General features: G+C 34.2%; 2 protein-coding genes across 2 annotated transcripts; both read right to left on the bottom strand.

The window, feature by feature from the left end:
• Positions 1-959: 959 nt before the first annotated feature.
• On the bottom strand, positions 960-1,639 carry LOC108851824 (60S ribosomal protein L39-1). Its single transcript, XM_018625293.2, has 3 exons — positions 1,480-1,639; positions 1,261-1,364; positions 960-1,171 (listed from the first exon to the last, which is right to left on the bottom strand). Exons 1-3 carry the CDS (start codon positions 1,480-1,482, stop codon positions 1,123-1,125), a joined length of 156 nt encoding a protein of 51 aa, XP_018480795.1. The 5' UTR covers positions 1,483-1,639; the 3' UTR covers positions 960-1,122.
• A 1,073-nt stretch (positions 1,640-2,712) lies between these two features.
• Positions 2,713-4,272, bottom strand: LOC108848462 (deSI-like protein At4g17486). Its single transcript, XM_018621832.2, has 3 exons — positions 3,891-4,272; positions 3,400-3,687; positions 2,713-3,306 (listed from the first exon to the last, which is right to left on the bottom strand). The coding sequence occupies exons 1-3, from the start codon at positions 4,027-4,029 to the stop codon at positions 2,978-2,980; spliced, it is 756 nt and encodes a 251-aa protein (XP_018477334.2). The 5' UTR covers positions 4,030-4,272; the 3' UTR covers positions 2,713-2,977.
• Between the last annotated feature and the right edge of the window lie 7,842 nt (positions 4,273-12,114).

The following is a 12,114-nucleotide window of genomic DNA, read 5'->3' as shown; positions in this document are numbered from 1 at the left end:
CATTCTATATTTGAAAATTACGGAAAAGATCAACCAACTCACCTTGTATAAAGGTTTCTTATAATTGTATACAAAAGTTGAAGAAAAGACTAATATTAAGGAATGCATTACAAAGACATTGGCAAGTTTTGTGTGTTACCTTTGCGTTTGTATACAGTTGATTTCACATACCAAAATAATACGCAACTTTGACAATTTCAAACAAATCCATTCCGAGTTGACGTGCAAAAGCTATTTCTCAGTTGACGTGCAAAAGCTATGTTGCTAAATTCTGTTTGCAGAGAGTTAGTTTACAATTTACAAAATTAAATCAAAGTCTATGTTGCTAAATCATGTTTGCATACACGAGCTACAGAAAAAAACAATTATATTTCAAACAACTTTGAAGTTCAGAGAACAATCCATTTCCATTGTGTAGTTGAAGATTTGAATTTATATTATAGATTTATCAAACCAACACGAGCCTAATAGATAGATTGCACTATACATATAATCTTGAAGCTTAAAAGAAACTAACAAATTACTAAAACTAATAAGATTAAATACACAAATAGCAAAATTTCCTAAGCCATATAAGGATAGGGACCAAAATGGAAGCCATTCAAAGTAGAATCAGAAAAAATAACGACCCTTAGGTTTACTGATTGAGAGGAATGCCTTGGAATCAATAAAAGACTATATAACCAAAAATCCATCGACATATGTTTGAAATAACCCGTGTCAATCATGCTTAGGTTAGGTACATAGCAACATACTTTATGCATCTTCCCAAGCCTCAGAGGAACTATAACCCATTACTTAATTAACCGATTTAGAATATATATCATAAACCAACCAAAAACTTGTAACTACCCTACGGATGGATATGAAACAAATGGAATGTAGAGAGTAACACAATAACCAAAAGTCGTCTCCAAAATCTTTGAGCTAGAGGAAAATAACACAATTACGCTTGGATAGATAGTCTGGAAACATAATTGATCAAAAGATTGTCTTACAAAACTGTGAACAATGCAACTGACACAATCAAAACTGAGAAAACAAAACACTAAAGAACCAAACAAAGGAAAACAATGTCTTAGAAAGAACAGAGATTTCACAAATAGGCGAAGGTAAGACAGCTTAGAATCCAAGCTTGGTTCTGCGCCAGTGTCTACGCTTTGCGTTGTACCTGAAAACCAAACACAAACACAAACCGACATAAGATTCACAGACTATGCCCCTAATCGATCAACCATAGAACAAGAAATGGATGAAAACCTGATGGTATTGTCAGTGCGAAGACGAATCCAGTGAGGGATTGGCCTGTTCTGCCTCATTTTCTTGGCAAGCTTCTTCTTGATCATGAATGACTTGTGCGACGGCTGTATCATATAACAAGGATCAAAATGATTTCAATGTCACATTTCATACTAAGTAGGACCCTGAGTAAGCAAAAAGTAGAGACTACGATCGAAAGAGAGGAGAGAGAGGATGTACCATCTTGAAGCACTGCGATCTTGGTTCTGGGACCGAGCCGACAACAGAGAGAAACCCTAAATCTGAGAAAGAGAACTGTGTAAGCGATGTCTGTGGATTTTATATGGGGACACGTTTTTAGGGCTACAGTGGTTTTCAGCTGGGCTGAAAAAGGCTCATTCTTCAGGCCTTTGTTGGGTTATTAGTATAAAGTATAAACCCTCAAATTATTATTTTTGGATTAGATGGGTTTATATTAAGCTAGTTTGTTATTATATAGTTCCCAAATGTTAATTACGTTGATTAAGATGAGATTAATAAAAATGTTCAGTAAAATCGTTTGTTGTTAAAAGAAAGTGTAACAAACTTTATCTTCTTCTTCCTTGAGATCAACCTCAATTTTTCTGATTGACTATGGTGAATAATAAAAAAAGTTTATCAGTTATGTTTTCAACAAATATTTCTTCAATTTAATTTTCAGTATAAACTTATTTCCATTATTGTGTAGTAAATATGGACAGCTACCGTAAAACAGTAAAACTAAAAAACTTATTTAAAAAAAATAAAAATAACAAAATCCTCAAATATTTTTAATGTTGGATATATTACGCTATTACAAATTCTAAAAAATAGAAAAGATTATTTTATAGCCGACATTTTTTACCTTTTTACAAAAATCCATGTCTGACTCTATTACATTAACCATCATATCAAATCCATGTTTTACCGATATTTTCTTACGCTATTCTTTTTCATGAATTTTCATAATTCTACCTTTTTTAAAATTCGAAATGCAGATCTTATGATGTAAAAATATTAATGAATTTTTGATCAAACCCTTGCACGAAATGTACTTCCACAAATCCTCAGATTCTAGTTTCCAAAGTGAAAACCTAAATCAACTAATACTAATTTTCGAAGTGAGATTCAGTGAAGTTTATGTGCTTTCAAAGTTGCCTAGAAGAGATGTGGAGAATGTCTTCTCTCAATTCATTCAAACTTGAGAGGTAAGCCATTGAAACATGTTCGTGAGAAAAAAAAATGTTCTTGTGTTCCTGATTTTCCATAACCATATTATAATTTGCAATTCAGACAAAACAAACTATGGTTATATGCCTAGATCCCTCGTAGCAGAATATACATTACAGAATTTTATAGTCTTTTTTTTTGTCAGCTACAGGATTTTTTAGTCAGACAATTTTAACATTCCATTCATCCACTGGGGAATACAAAACCACTAACACAAAGACAAAGTGCTTAGGAACTTTAGTATTGAAATGAGAGATAAAAACATACAAATATATAATTCATTTTCTCTTTGTACAATTCTCATAACATCACTCCTCTATAAGTAAATTGTACCAAGAACAGTGATCTACACCCAAAAGGTCCATAATGACTTGAGAACAAAGCACGAGCATGCCCATGTATGATTGATACTTTGCTTGGCATTTTCCTCTGTTCTTTTGTCCTTTTTTCATAGACAATAATTAAATTGTTCAAATAATGATGATAAGAATCAAGTCTTGACGCCTACGCTCGGCGACTTCTGGTCTGGAGCTCTAGGTGCAGTAGGTGGTGGTGCACATTGGTTTTTACTTTTCTTAGAACCCGAAGTACAAGAAGAAGAAGAAGAAGAAGAAGCAGGGTTACCAATTGATTTTGCTCGCATATGCGAACGATGACTATCAGGTGTGGAAGAAGACGAAGAAGTAGAGAGCAAAGGACCTGATCTAGATCGGTTTCTCCTTTTCTTCCTCTCTTCTTCTGAAAGCTCTCCTTTATTAACTACCCGCCTCACTTTTGTCTCGTTGAAGCGCGGTGGTAACACACAGTTACAGAGAACCCCTAGACAAAACACAACATTTTATTACATTATATGATCTTTTCTCACAACCAAATCTCTCTCACAACAAAACAATAATATGTTGATTTGTTTACCTAAGCGAGCGAGTCGGTTGACCCATCTAGGGATTGGTTTCTGAGTAAGTTTAACACAAACTTCATTGCAAAAATGGTTGCAGTTCCTTGAGATGAGATTGTACTTGTTTCCTCGATACTCTTCAGCTAGTTTCTCCATAAAGACTCTGACTTCTTTCGCAGCCATGTCTGTTTTCCCAACAAGAATCGATTTCCTAAACGTGAAACCGGGACACTTCTTTGGCTCCACTTCAAAGATGCCTGTGCTTGGAGACTCATGTGCTCCAAATGCATATTCAACTCCATGAACTACAAAAAATAAAAACATTCAAGTCCATTACAAACTATACTAGTTTCTCTCAATTCAATCAATACACCAAGTCAAATCATTCTGGTCAATTCAAGTCAATTTCTTTTTAACCAACCAAAAAAAAATCTCAGCAAATCTATAGTTTCAAAGTACCAAACTTTATCATCACTACAAGTAGATTAAAAAAAAGACAGAAACTGACCTTCAACACCAGAATGAAAGACGCCGAGTCCGAGCCAGTAACCATAAGCATTCATAGGAGTTAGATCGTAGACATTCAGGTAAACCGGAAGCAAACCGGTTTTCTCCTTCCGCCTAGCCGAACCCTTCCAGCACAACATCTCTCTCTCTCCCGCTTCAGTACATCACCGATCCGGGAGGGAACCAGAGATTTCGGAGGAGAGGGCAAACGAAGTGAAACCGGTTAGATCCGGGGTTCAAAAGATGAGAACTTTTTAAAGGGCTCCTCGTCGTTTCATCTTCTGAACTGTTTCTGATGTTTCGAGGAAAGTGGGGGTTTCTATTGCTAAAGCGAAAGCGTGTTATGTTCTGTCTCTATTGCGCTTCCTTGTCGTCCCGATAGATGTTCTTCGACCCTTTATTTACTTTACCATCCGTTTATGTTAATTTGTTTTAAATACGGTAAGACAATTTTTATTTATTTATTTATTTTCCGTGACCATTTGCATTTATTTTCGGGTAATAAATCTGAAATTTACCAAAAATTGTGTATGTTTTTTTATAGAAAATTTATTACAAGTTGTTTGCTATGACTATTTCTATTTCAAAATATAAGATAATCTTAACCCGCTAGACCAGGTGGATATTTATTTTATGTTTTTATTTTTTGTTTATGATGTATTTGTAATATTTAAACATAAATTTATATTAAAAATAAATCTTTGCAGTTATAATTAAAATTCTAATAAAATAATATAAATTTTAAATTTTCTGGTTAAATAATATACAAATGGGTCATAATTGTTTCTCATTCCAAAATCTTAGCATCCTTTAAAAATAAATAAAATAAATTTATAAATATATAAACATATTTGGAACTACAGTTTCTATTGAAATAATTTTTTTAAAGAAAAATAATTTTGAACTATTGTTGTTTATTTCTATAGCTTGACCCGTGATCGTATAAATATTTTTTTTGAAAGAATTTTAAATTTATTCACTTCAAAAATCTTTGTACAAACTAATGCTATTTTGTGGAAAGAACAAAAAACCTATAGCAAAAGAGAAAAAAAGAAAGCATTATCTACTAATGGTATTATATATATATATATATATCTGTAAATTAAAATGTATTGCATAATTTTTAATATAACATTTTAAAACATAAAAATTTATTTATTACTTTGAATAATTATGTTTTGTGGTTTTTTGACAACTCTTTTATGATTTTAATTATCTATTATATCACAATGCATCATATAAAAATCCAATATTTATAACTAATTGGAGTTATATTATGAAACCATTATACTAATAATTTATGAATACATTATTTTATATTGTATTTGTATGTTATATAAATTTAATGTGGTGTGGGATTTTTATTTTATTATTTCTTATTAATAAATATTAAAAAAATACTAATATGTTGATATGAAATCTATTAGGAAATTTATTTGGAAATCTATTTTGGTTAAGATTTGATTAAGGAAAATTATTGTTTAAATTAGGAAAATACATTAAATGCTAAAATCTATTATTTAAATTAGAAAAAATGCAATTATACTTAAATATAGGATTCAATAAATATTTCAGTAGCTTTCTAATGTAAATAAATGGTAAAACTAATGAATATTTATATTTTGTACTTCTATTTAGCAAACTATTTTGTTGATTTGTAAATGTATCAACAACACTGAGTTACATATATCAACTTGAGAACATTATATCATATGCTTTTTAAAAAATTTGGTTATTAGCGATTTGCAGTCCAAGCGTGCAATTAGACATCACCTTGACAGATTCTTAGAACATTGAACAAAACTTACATCTCTTTTGCGAGTAGAAAATCTACTCGAAAGTAAAAGTTTTGGTTACTTGCAAAATTGACATCTCAAAGATTTCTAATGAAATTTGATTTTCCCATAATATATATGAAATATTTTCTCAAAAGTCAAACTTAAAGTCTTCTATCAAAAGTCAAACGCAGAACTGACCTCTTTTATATAGACTCTGATTGAAATTTACTCATTTTAAATAATAATCAGCAGAATTTGTTTGAAATCGTTGCAAAACTAACAATTGGTCAATTGTCGAACTAAACTATGTGTTGACTAGAAGTTCATATTAAGTCTTCCTGGTAAAATAGATTTCAAATGAAGTATGTTGTTGCAACAAAGATCTGAAAATCAGAAAATCAAGTAAATAAATATATAAATCCGTTGTGAGCTCATTTATAGCCCATCCACATCTCAAACCTTAGAGTTTCAGCAATGTTATAGAAACTATGCCATTGTTTAAGCAAAAAGCTTCAAAATTTGAAAGTCAGTGAATTTGTGATTAAGATAACCAAATTTTGTTAGTTTCTTGGATGAAAGTGAAGAAAAATTAAGGATGATGTAGTTTTGTAAAGAAAGAATGGGAGAAGAAAAGGATAAAATGGTATTTAAGCATTTAAACTTCAATTTTGACGGTTTGTGGTGATTGGTAAAATTGACGATGATGGAATTTTCGTAAATAATAAAGGTGGTAAAGATATTTTCTTTAAAATATTCCAAACATAATTGAAATTGTAAATCACTGAATGGGAAAATGACAACTATGGAAAATTTTACGTCATTTTTGAAAAAAAATCTTTTAAATATCTATAAGCATGCACAAAACAAAATTTGATAATTTTTGTTGTCAACAGTATTATAAATATTAAATATTTCAAAAGCAGAGTTGGAATAAAGAGAACTATTATAGGTTGAGATTTTTTTCATAAATAAATATTAATATGCAAATAATTTAATTTTAAAATTACAAACAAAACAGAACCAAAGGCAAGTATTTATAAAGTTTTAGTTGAATATGTTGATTTTTTTTTGTTTGAAGATCGATTCTTTTATACATTATTTTATCGTTTTAAATATTATTAATGCTGATGTTTTTAGTGTGTTTGTTTAGACGATATAAAATTTTATTATTCTAGAGAGAGTATCTGATGACATGAATGCAGTACTTACAGCTGCAATCACGGAAGAAGAAATCAAAAAGGCTGCTTTCAGCGTCAAGGGGAGCAGTGCGCCTGGTGAGGATGGCTTGACTGGAGTGTTTTACCAAAAGTTCTGGCATATTGTAGGTGCACAGCTAACTTCAGAGATATTGGGTTTCTTTCATTCTGCTGTGATGCCTGATGGGTGGAATCATACTCAACTGAGCCTTCTTCCTAAGATCCCGAAGCCTACAAAGATGCAAGATCTCCGTCCTATCAGCCTCTGCTCAGTGCAGTATAAAATCATCTCTAAGATATTAAGCAACCGCTTAAAGTCTATTCTCCCAGAGATCATCTCAGATACACAAGGAGCCTTTGTCGAGGGGAGGCTAATCTCTGATAATATAATTATTGCTCACGAGATGGTCCATGGTCTTCGTACTAATCCGAGAGTGGCTGAGGAGTGCATGGCTATCAAGACAGATATGTCCAAAGCCTACGACCGTGTGGAGTGGAATTTTCTAGAAGTTCTCATGGAGAAAATGGGTTTCGATCGGATTTGGGTCAGATGGATTATGTCATGCGTCTCTTCTGTTTCTTTCTCTGTGCTCTTGAATGGGAATTCACATGGTTATATTCGACCGGAGCGTGGAATTCGCCAGGGTGATCCATTGTCACCATTTTTGTTCATACTGTGTGCAGAAGCTTTGGTCTCTCGTCTCAATACTGCTGAGGAAACGGGGTTTCTTCATGGCATCAAATTGTCTCCGTCTGGTCCCTCTGTGCACCACTTATTATTTGCGGATGACAGTCTTCTGCTGTGTAATGCCACAAGTACTGAAGCTGCAGAGATATGTGCATGTCTAAAAGATTATGAAGAGGCTTCAGGGCAGTGTATCAACCTTCAGAAATCTTCTGTTATCTTTGGCTCTAAGGTATCTGAAGAGAGGAAGCTGGAGATAAAGCGGGCATTAGGCATTCATCAAGAAGGTGGAGAGGGCTCCTATCTTGGGTTACCAGAATGCTTCAGCGGTTCTAAGGTGAATCTACTTAGCTTCATCAAAGAGAAGCTACAAGGGAGACTGAATGGCTGGTTTGCTAAAGCTTTATCGCAAGGTGGGAAAGAGATATTGATTAAATCAGTGGCTTTGGCCCTTCCTATTTATGCTATGTCCTGTTTCAAGTTGCCTAAAGACTTGTGTGCAAAGTTAACTAGTGCGATTGTGGAATTTTGGTGGAGCTCTGGCTCCAACAGGAAAAAGATTTCCTGGGTATCTTGGCAGAAGATGTGCAAAGATAAAGAGCATGGAGGTCTTGGTTTTAAAGAGGTGGAGACTGGCTAAACAGGCTTGGAGAATTTGGTCGAGACCGAACTCCTTGGTGTCGCGTATTCTCCAAGGTAGATACTTCCCAAGATATTCTTTTCTCGAAGCCAATGTGGGTACTCGCCCCTCTTATGCCTGGAGGAGTATCTTACATGGAAGGGAGCTTCTGGCCCAAGGTATTTTGAAGAAGATAGGTAATGGAGAATCTGTTAAAGTATGGACGGATAATTGGATCATTGATGAAGTCCCCCGCCCTCCTCACTACCATCCTGATGCTGAAGTTGATCTTACCTTAACAGTAAGGGACCTTATTGATGATCAATCTAGTGCGTGGAATGTCCCTATGGTTCGTCAGTTATTTTGCGAGGAGGATGTTTCAAGAGTGCTCAATGTGAAAGTTAATGTGGATTCAGTTTATTCGCTTGAATGGGGATTTTCCAAGAATGGTGTGTATAACACTAAATCAGGTTACAAATTAGCTGTTGTTCTACAGGAAAAACAGGTGTTTCCCCCCTCCCATGCCCTTCCACCGCTGGAAAGAAAACTATTGCGTGATCTTTGGAAGAGTAAGACAACTCCCAAGATCAAACATTTCATGTGGAGAGCCCTATCAGGAGCTCTAGCAGTCAAGCAAGGTTTGAAATCTAGAGGAATTACTCTGGATACCACGTGCTTGCGTTGTGGATCAGCTGAAGAATCAATCTGTCATGTGCTCTTTCATTGTGAAGTGGCGAAAGAAGCTTGGGAAAGATCTCAAATCCCTCTACCGCCTGGTGGTTTCTCAAGAAGCTCAGTTTGGCTGAATTTCTTCCATTTGCTATCGGTGAGTAAGAGACACTCTTCTGGAGGTTCTATCAGGTTATCTTTTCCATGGGTTTTATGGCACATTTGGAAAGCTCGGAACATCTTCTGTTATGAGAAGATTCATTTGGATGGAGCTACTGTACTGTCTAGAGCTATGGAGGAAGCAAGTACGTGGTTCAATCTACAACTTCTACCTTCAGAGTCCTCTCATTTGTCATCACTCACTCGTTGGCAGAAACCACCTGTTGGTACACTTAAATGCAATATAGCCTCTTCTTGGCCAGACTCTTCTCATAACCATGGTTCTTCATGGATTGTTAGGGACTCGACCGGCCTTCCCCTGTTTCACAGTAGAAGAGCCTTTGCTCCAGTCTTCACAGAGATAGAGGCTGGCTTAGCCACATTTGAGTGGTCCTTGAAGGCAGCACATGATCTTAAGGTGAAAAAGATATCCTTGGAAATTTCATCTCCCATCTTGTGGGAAGCTCTGTCTATCCCGGATCGGTTCCCTAATTTAGGTTTTGAGATTTCAAAATCTCTCCGCTTGATGCATGACTTTGACCAGTGCCAACTGAGTTTGGTACCCTCTGTGGTTAATATTATTGCAGAAGATATTGCGGTAAGTGTCACTAGAGATCATCGTTATCAGTCTTACATTGCGACTGGTGGCCCCTCATGGCTTTCATCTATGATTAATCCACAAGCTGCTGGTTGAGACTCTATGGTTTCGGAAGCTCCCCCTGAAGACTCTCTGTTTAGCAAAGCGTCAAGGGTCTGCACTATCTTCATTTTCTAGATGGTTGTTTTTATTTGTTGAGGCATATATTGATGTTCTGTTTTTCTGGTGGTTGTTCTCTTTTGAATACTCTGTTTTGCTCTGTAGCCGTTTGGCTATAAACTAATAATGAATCATTCCTTGACAAAAAAAGAGAGCAAGAGCGTGATTCCACGTAACCTCCATTTCTTATGCATCTCTTTCCTACAGAAGTTGATTTTAGTCTCATTCTAATAATTCTAATATAGCATTAGGAAGCTAAGTATAGAAACTAGTAGATTTAACAATAAACACCTTAACTCTTTACTAATTACTTTAGATCTACCTAACCCATTGATTCAAAAAGAATATACTCTCTAATCTCCATGAGAAACTTTAGATCCACTTGAGATTTAAGGCTAATCATGTTAATGATCAAGAAAAACACAATATAAGTTTAAATATTTCCTTAAATTGATAAAATGTTCAAGCTTTTACAATATTAGACAAAATCTTGAGAGAGATAAGATCTAAAATTTAGGTCTAAATAATATTTACAGTGGTCTAAAAACGAGCTTTTGACATGTCTAAATAATATTTATAGTGGTCTAATGGGTAAAAAGTTGGTAAAAACATAGGTGCAGATTTTTCTAAGTGTCGCACTAGTTTTTGACATGTCATTTGGCCGCTGCGCCACAGGCCGCTCAAACACTTACCTCGAGAGCCTCTGTGATTTCTTAGCATCGGCCTTGGTAACCGTTGCAAGAGGCCGAGTCAGCTTACGCAATAATAACACAGAAACTCTGTGGATTACACAAACCGCTGCAATAAGCCGCGCCAACACTTAGCCAAATTTAGGTAACATCTTTTTGGACTCACAGTGGCCTTGTGACATGGCTTTTAAGCCGCTGGTACGACCGCAGTGACACTTTTCCTTCAAACCCTTCTCTCGAACAAAGATCACTCTTTTGCTTCATAATCAGCTCATTTTGCTCTAATTTCACCAAATGTGAGCTCTAATTTCACCAAATGGTATCTCCAACATCTGATATGGACTTATGCATGGAAATGCAATCTAGCAATGTCTAACTGATCAATTATATACATCAAACGATATTTAAGATCACGTAAATTCATAAGGACGATGAACTGGTATTTTTTTGTATGACGATGTTTTTAGAATGGTTGAAGATTAGTCTTTCTAATTTTTTTCGATAAAATCATTATATTAGATTCATTATTGATAGACATCTATAGTTCCTAATTGGAAGTTGACTAATGTTAGAAAACAAAAAAAACAACGAAAGAAAGTTTAGAATTTCATTATATGGTCGAGAACCAAACATTGAAGATTGCATTGAAAACGTTCAGAAAAAACAACTTAAAATTTTACTCTATGTATTGTAGTGTTATCTTTTATTTTAGATATGCAGTTGATTGTATTTTTATTATTATATGTGTAATGCTACATTTTAAATAAATAAAATAATAAAATAGTTGTTAAAAATATTTACTCTCCTAAAAGCAAGGAAACCTGGAAATTTAAAACTTTGAAGGTAAAACCGTAAGGAAAAACCAATAACAAGGCAAAAACTAAAGTAAAATAAAGTTTTCTTGCTTTTCAGATCCTTTTCTTAGACTAGACATATTGATTTCAGGCTGAAACTGCACGAAAGAGGGTTTTTGATGCACGCTCACACTTGTAAGTTGTAACGCACTTCCCAAAGTTGAGCATGCCCTCTCTAAAGCCTGCCATTTTTAACCAGAACTTTTTTTGGTCAACTTATTCAAAAAAATTCACAATATGTTATTTTCAAATATACTATATGTAAATAGTACTTGAAGTTATTATATTTAGAATATCATCTAAATTAAACATAAGAAATTTATTTAAAGATAATATATGTCAAATTAACTTCCAAATCTCTAGTTTCAGAAAAAGAAAGCTTCCAAAACTTAGCGTTGCATAAGCGGTATAGGTTTTGAGTTATATTTGCCGACCCATTCACGTTTGATGTTATATTGGTTTCTTTTCTGGGGTTTATAAGCAAAAGGAGAAAAGAGCAACAAGAAATGACAAAGACAAAAAAGTGAAGTGATTACAGAAGAAGGAAATTAAGAAACATGTCCTTGGCTTAAATAAGGAAGAAACGATTTAGCAGTATTTATAAGGTGTTCCGTAAAATTTTGTTTTTCAATAGAAAATATTTTATTAAAATGGAAAAAGAAAAAGAAGATAGAAGAAAGAGATGTTCGACACAAGAAAGTGTGGCGACAAGAAGAGATGTGAGCCGAGAGAGAGAAGATCAAGAGAAGAAGACAGTACTGAGAAAACTATCTACAAACCCGAAATGACTTTGTTTGCAAGTGAAAAGTATGGGAGATA

Source organism: Raphanus sativus, chromosome 4 (assembly GCF_000801105.2).
Source record: "Raphanus sativus cultivar WK10039 chromosome 4, ASM80110v3, whole genome shotgun sequence".
Classification (NCBI taxonomy): Eukaryota; Viridiplantae; Streptophyta; class Magnoliopsida; order Brassicales; family Brassicaceae; genus Raphanus; species Raphanus sativus.
Note: the sequence above shows the minus strand (reverse complement) of the source record. Positions and strands in the feature narration are given on the sequence as shown.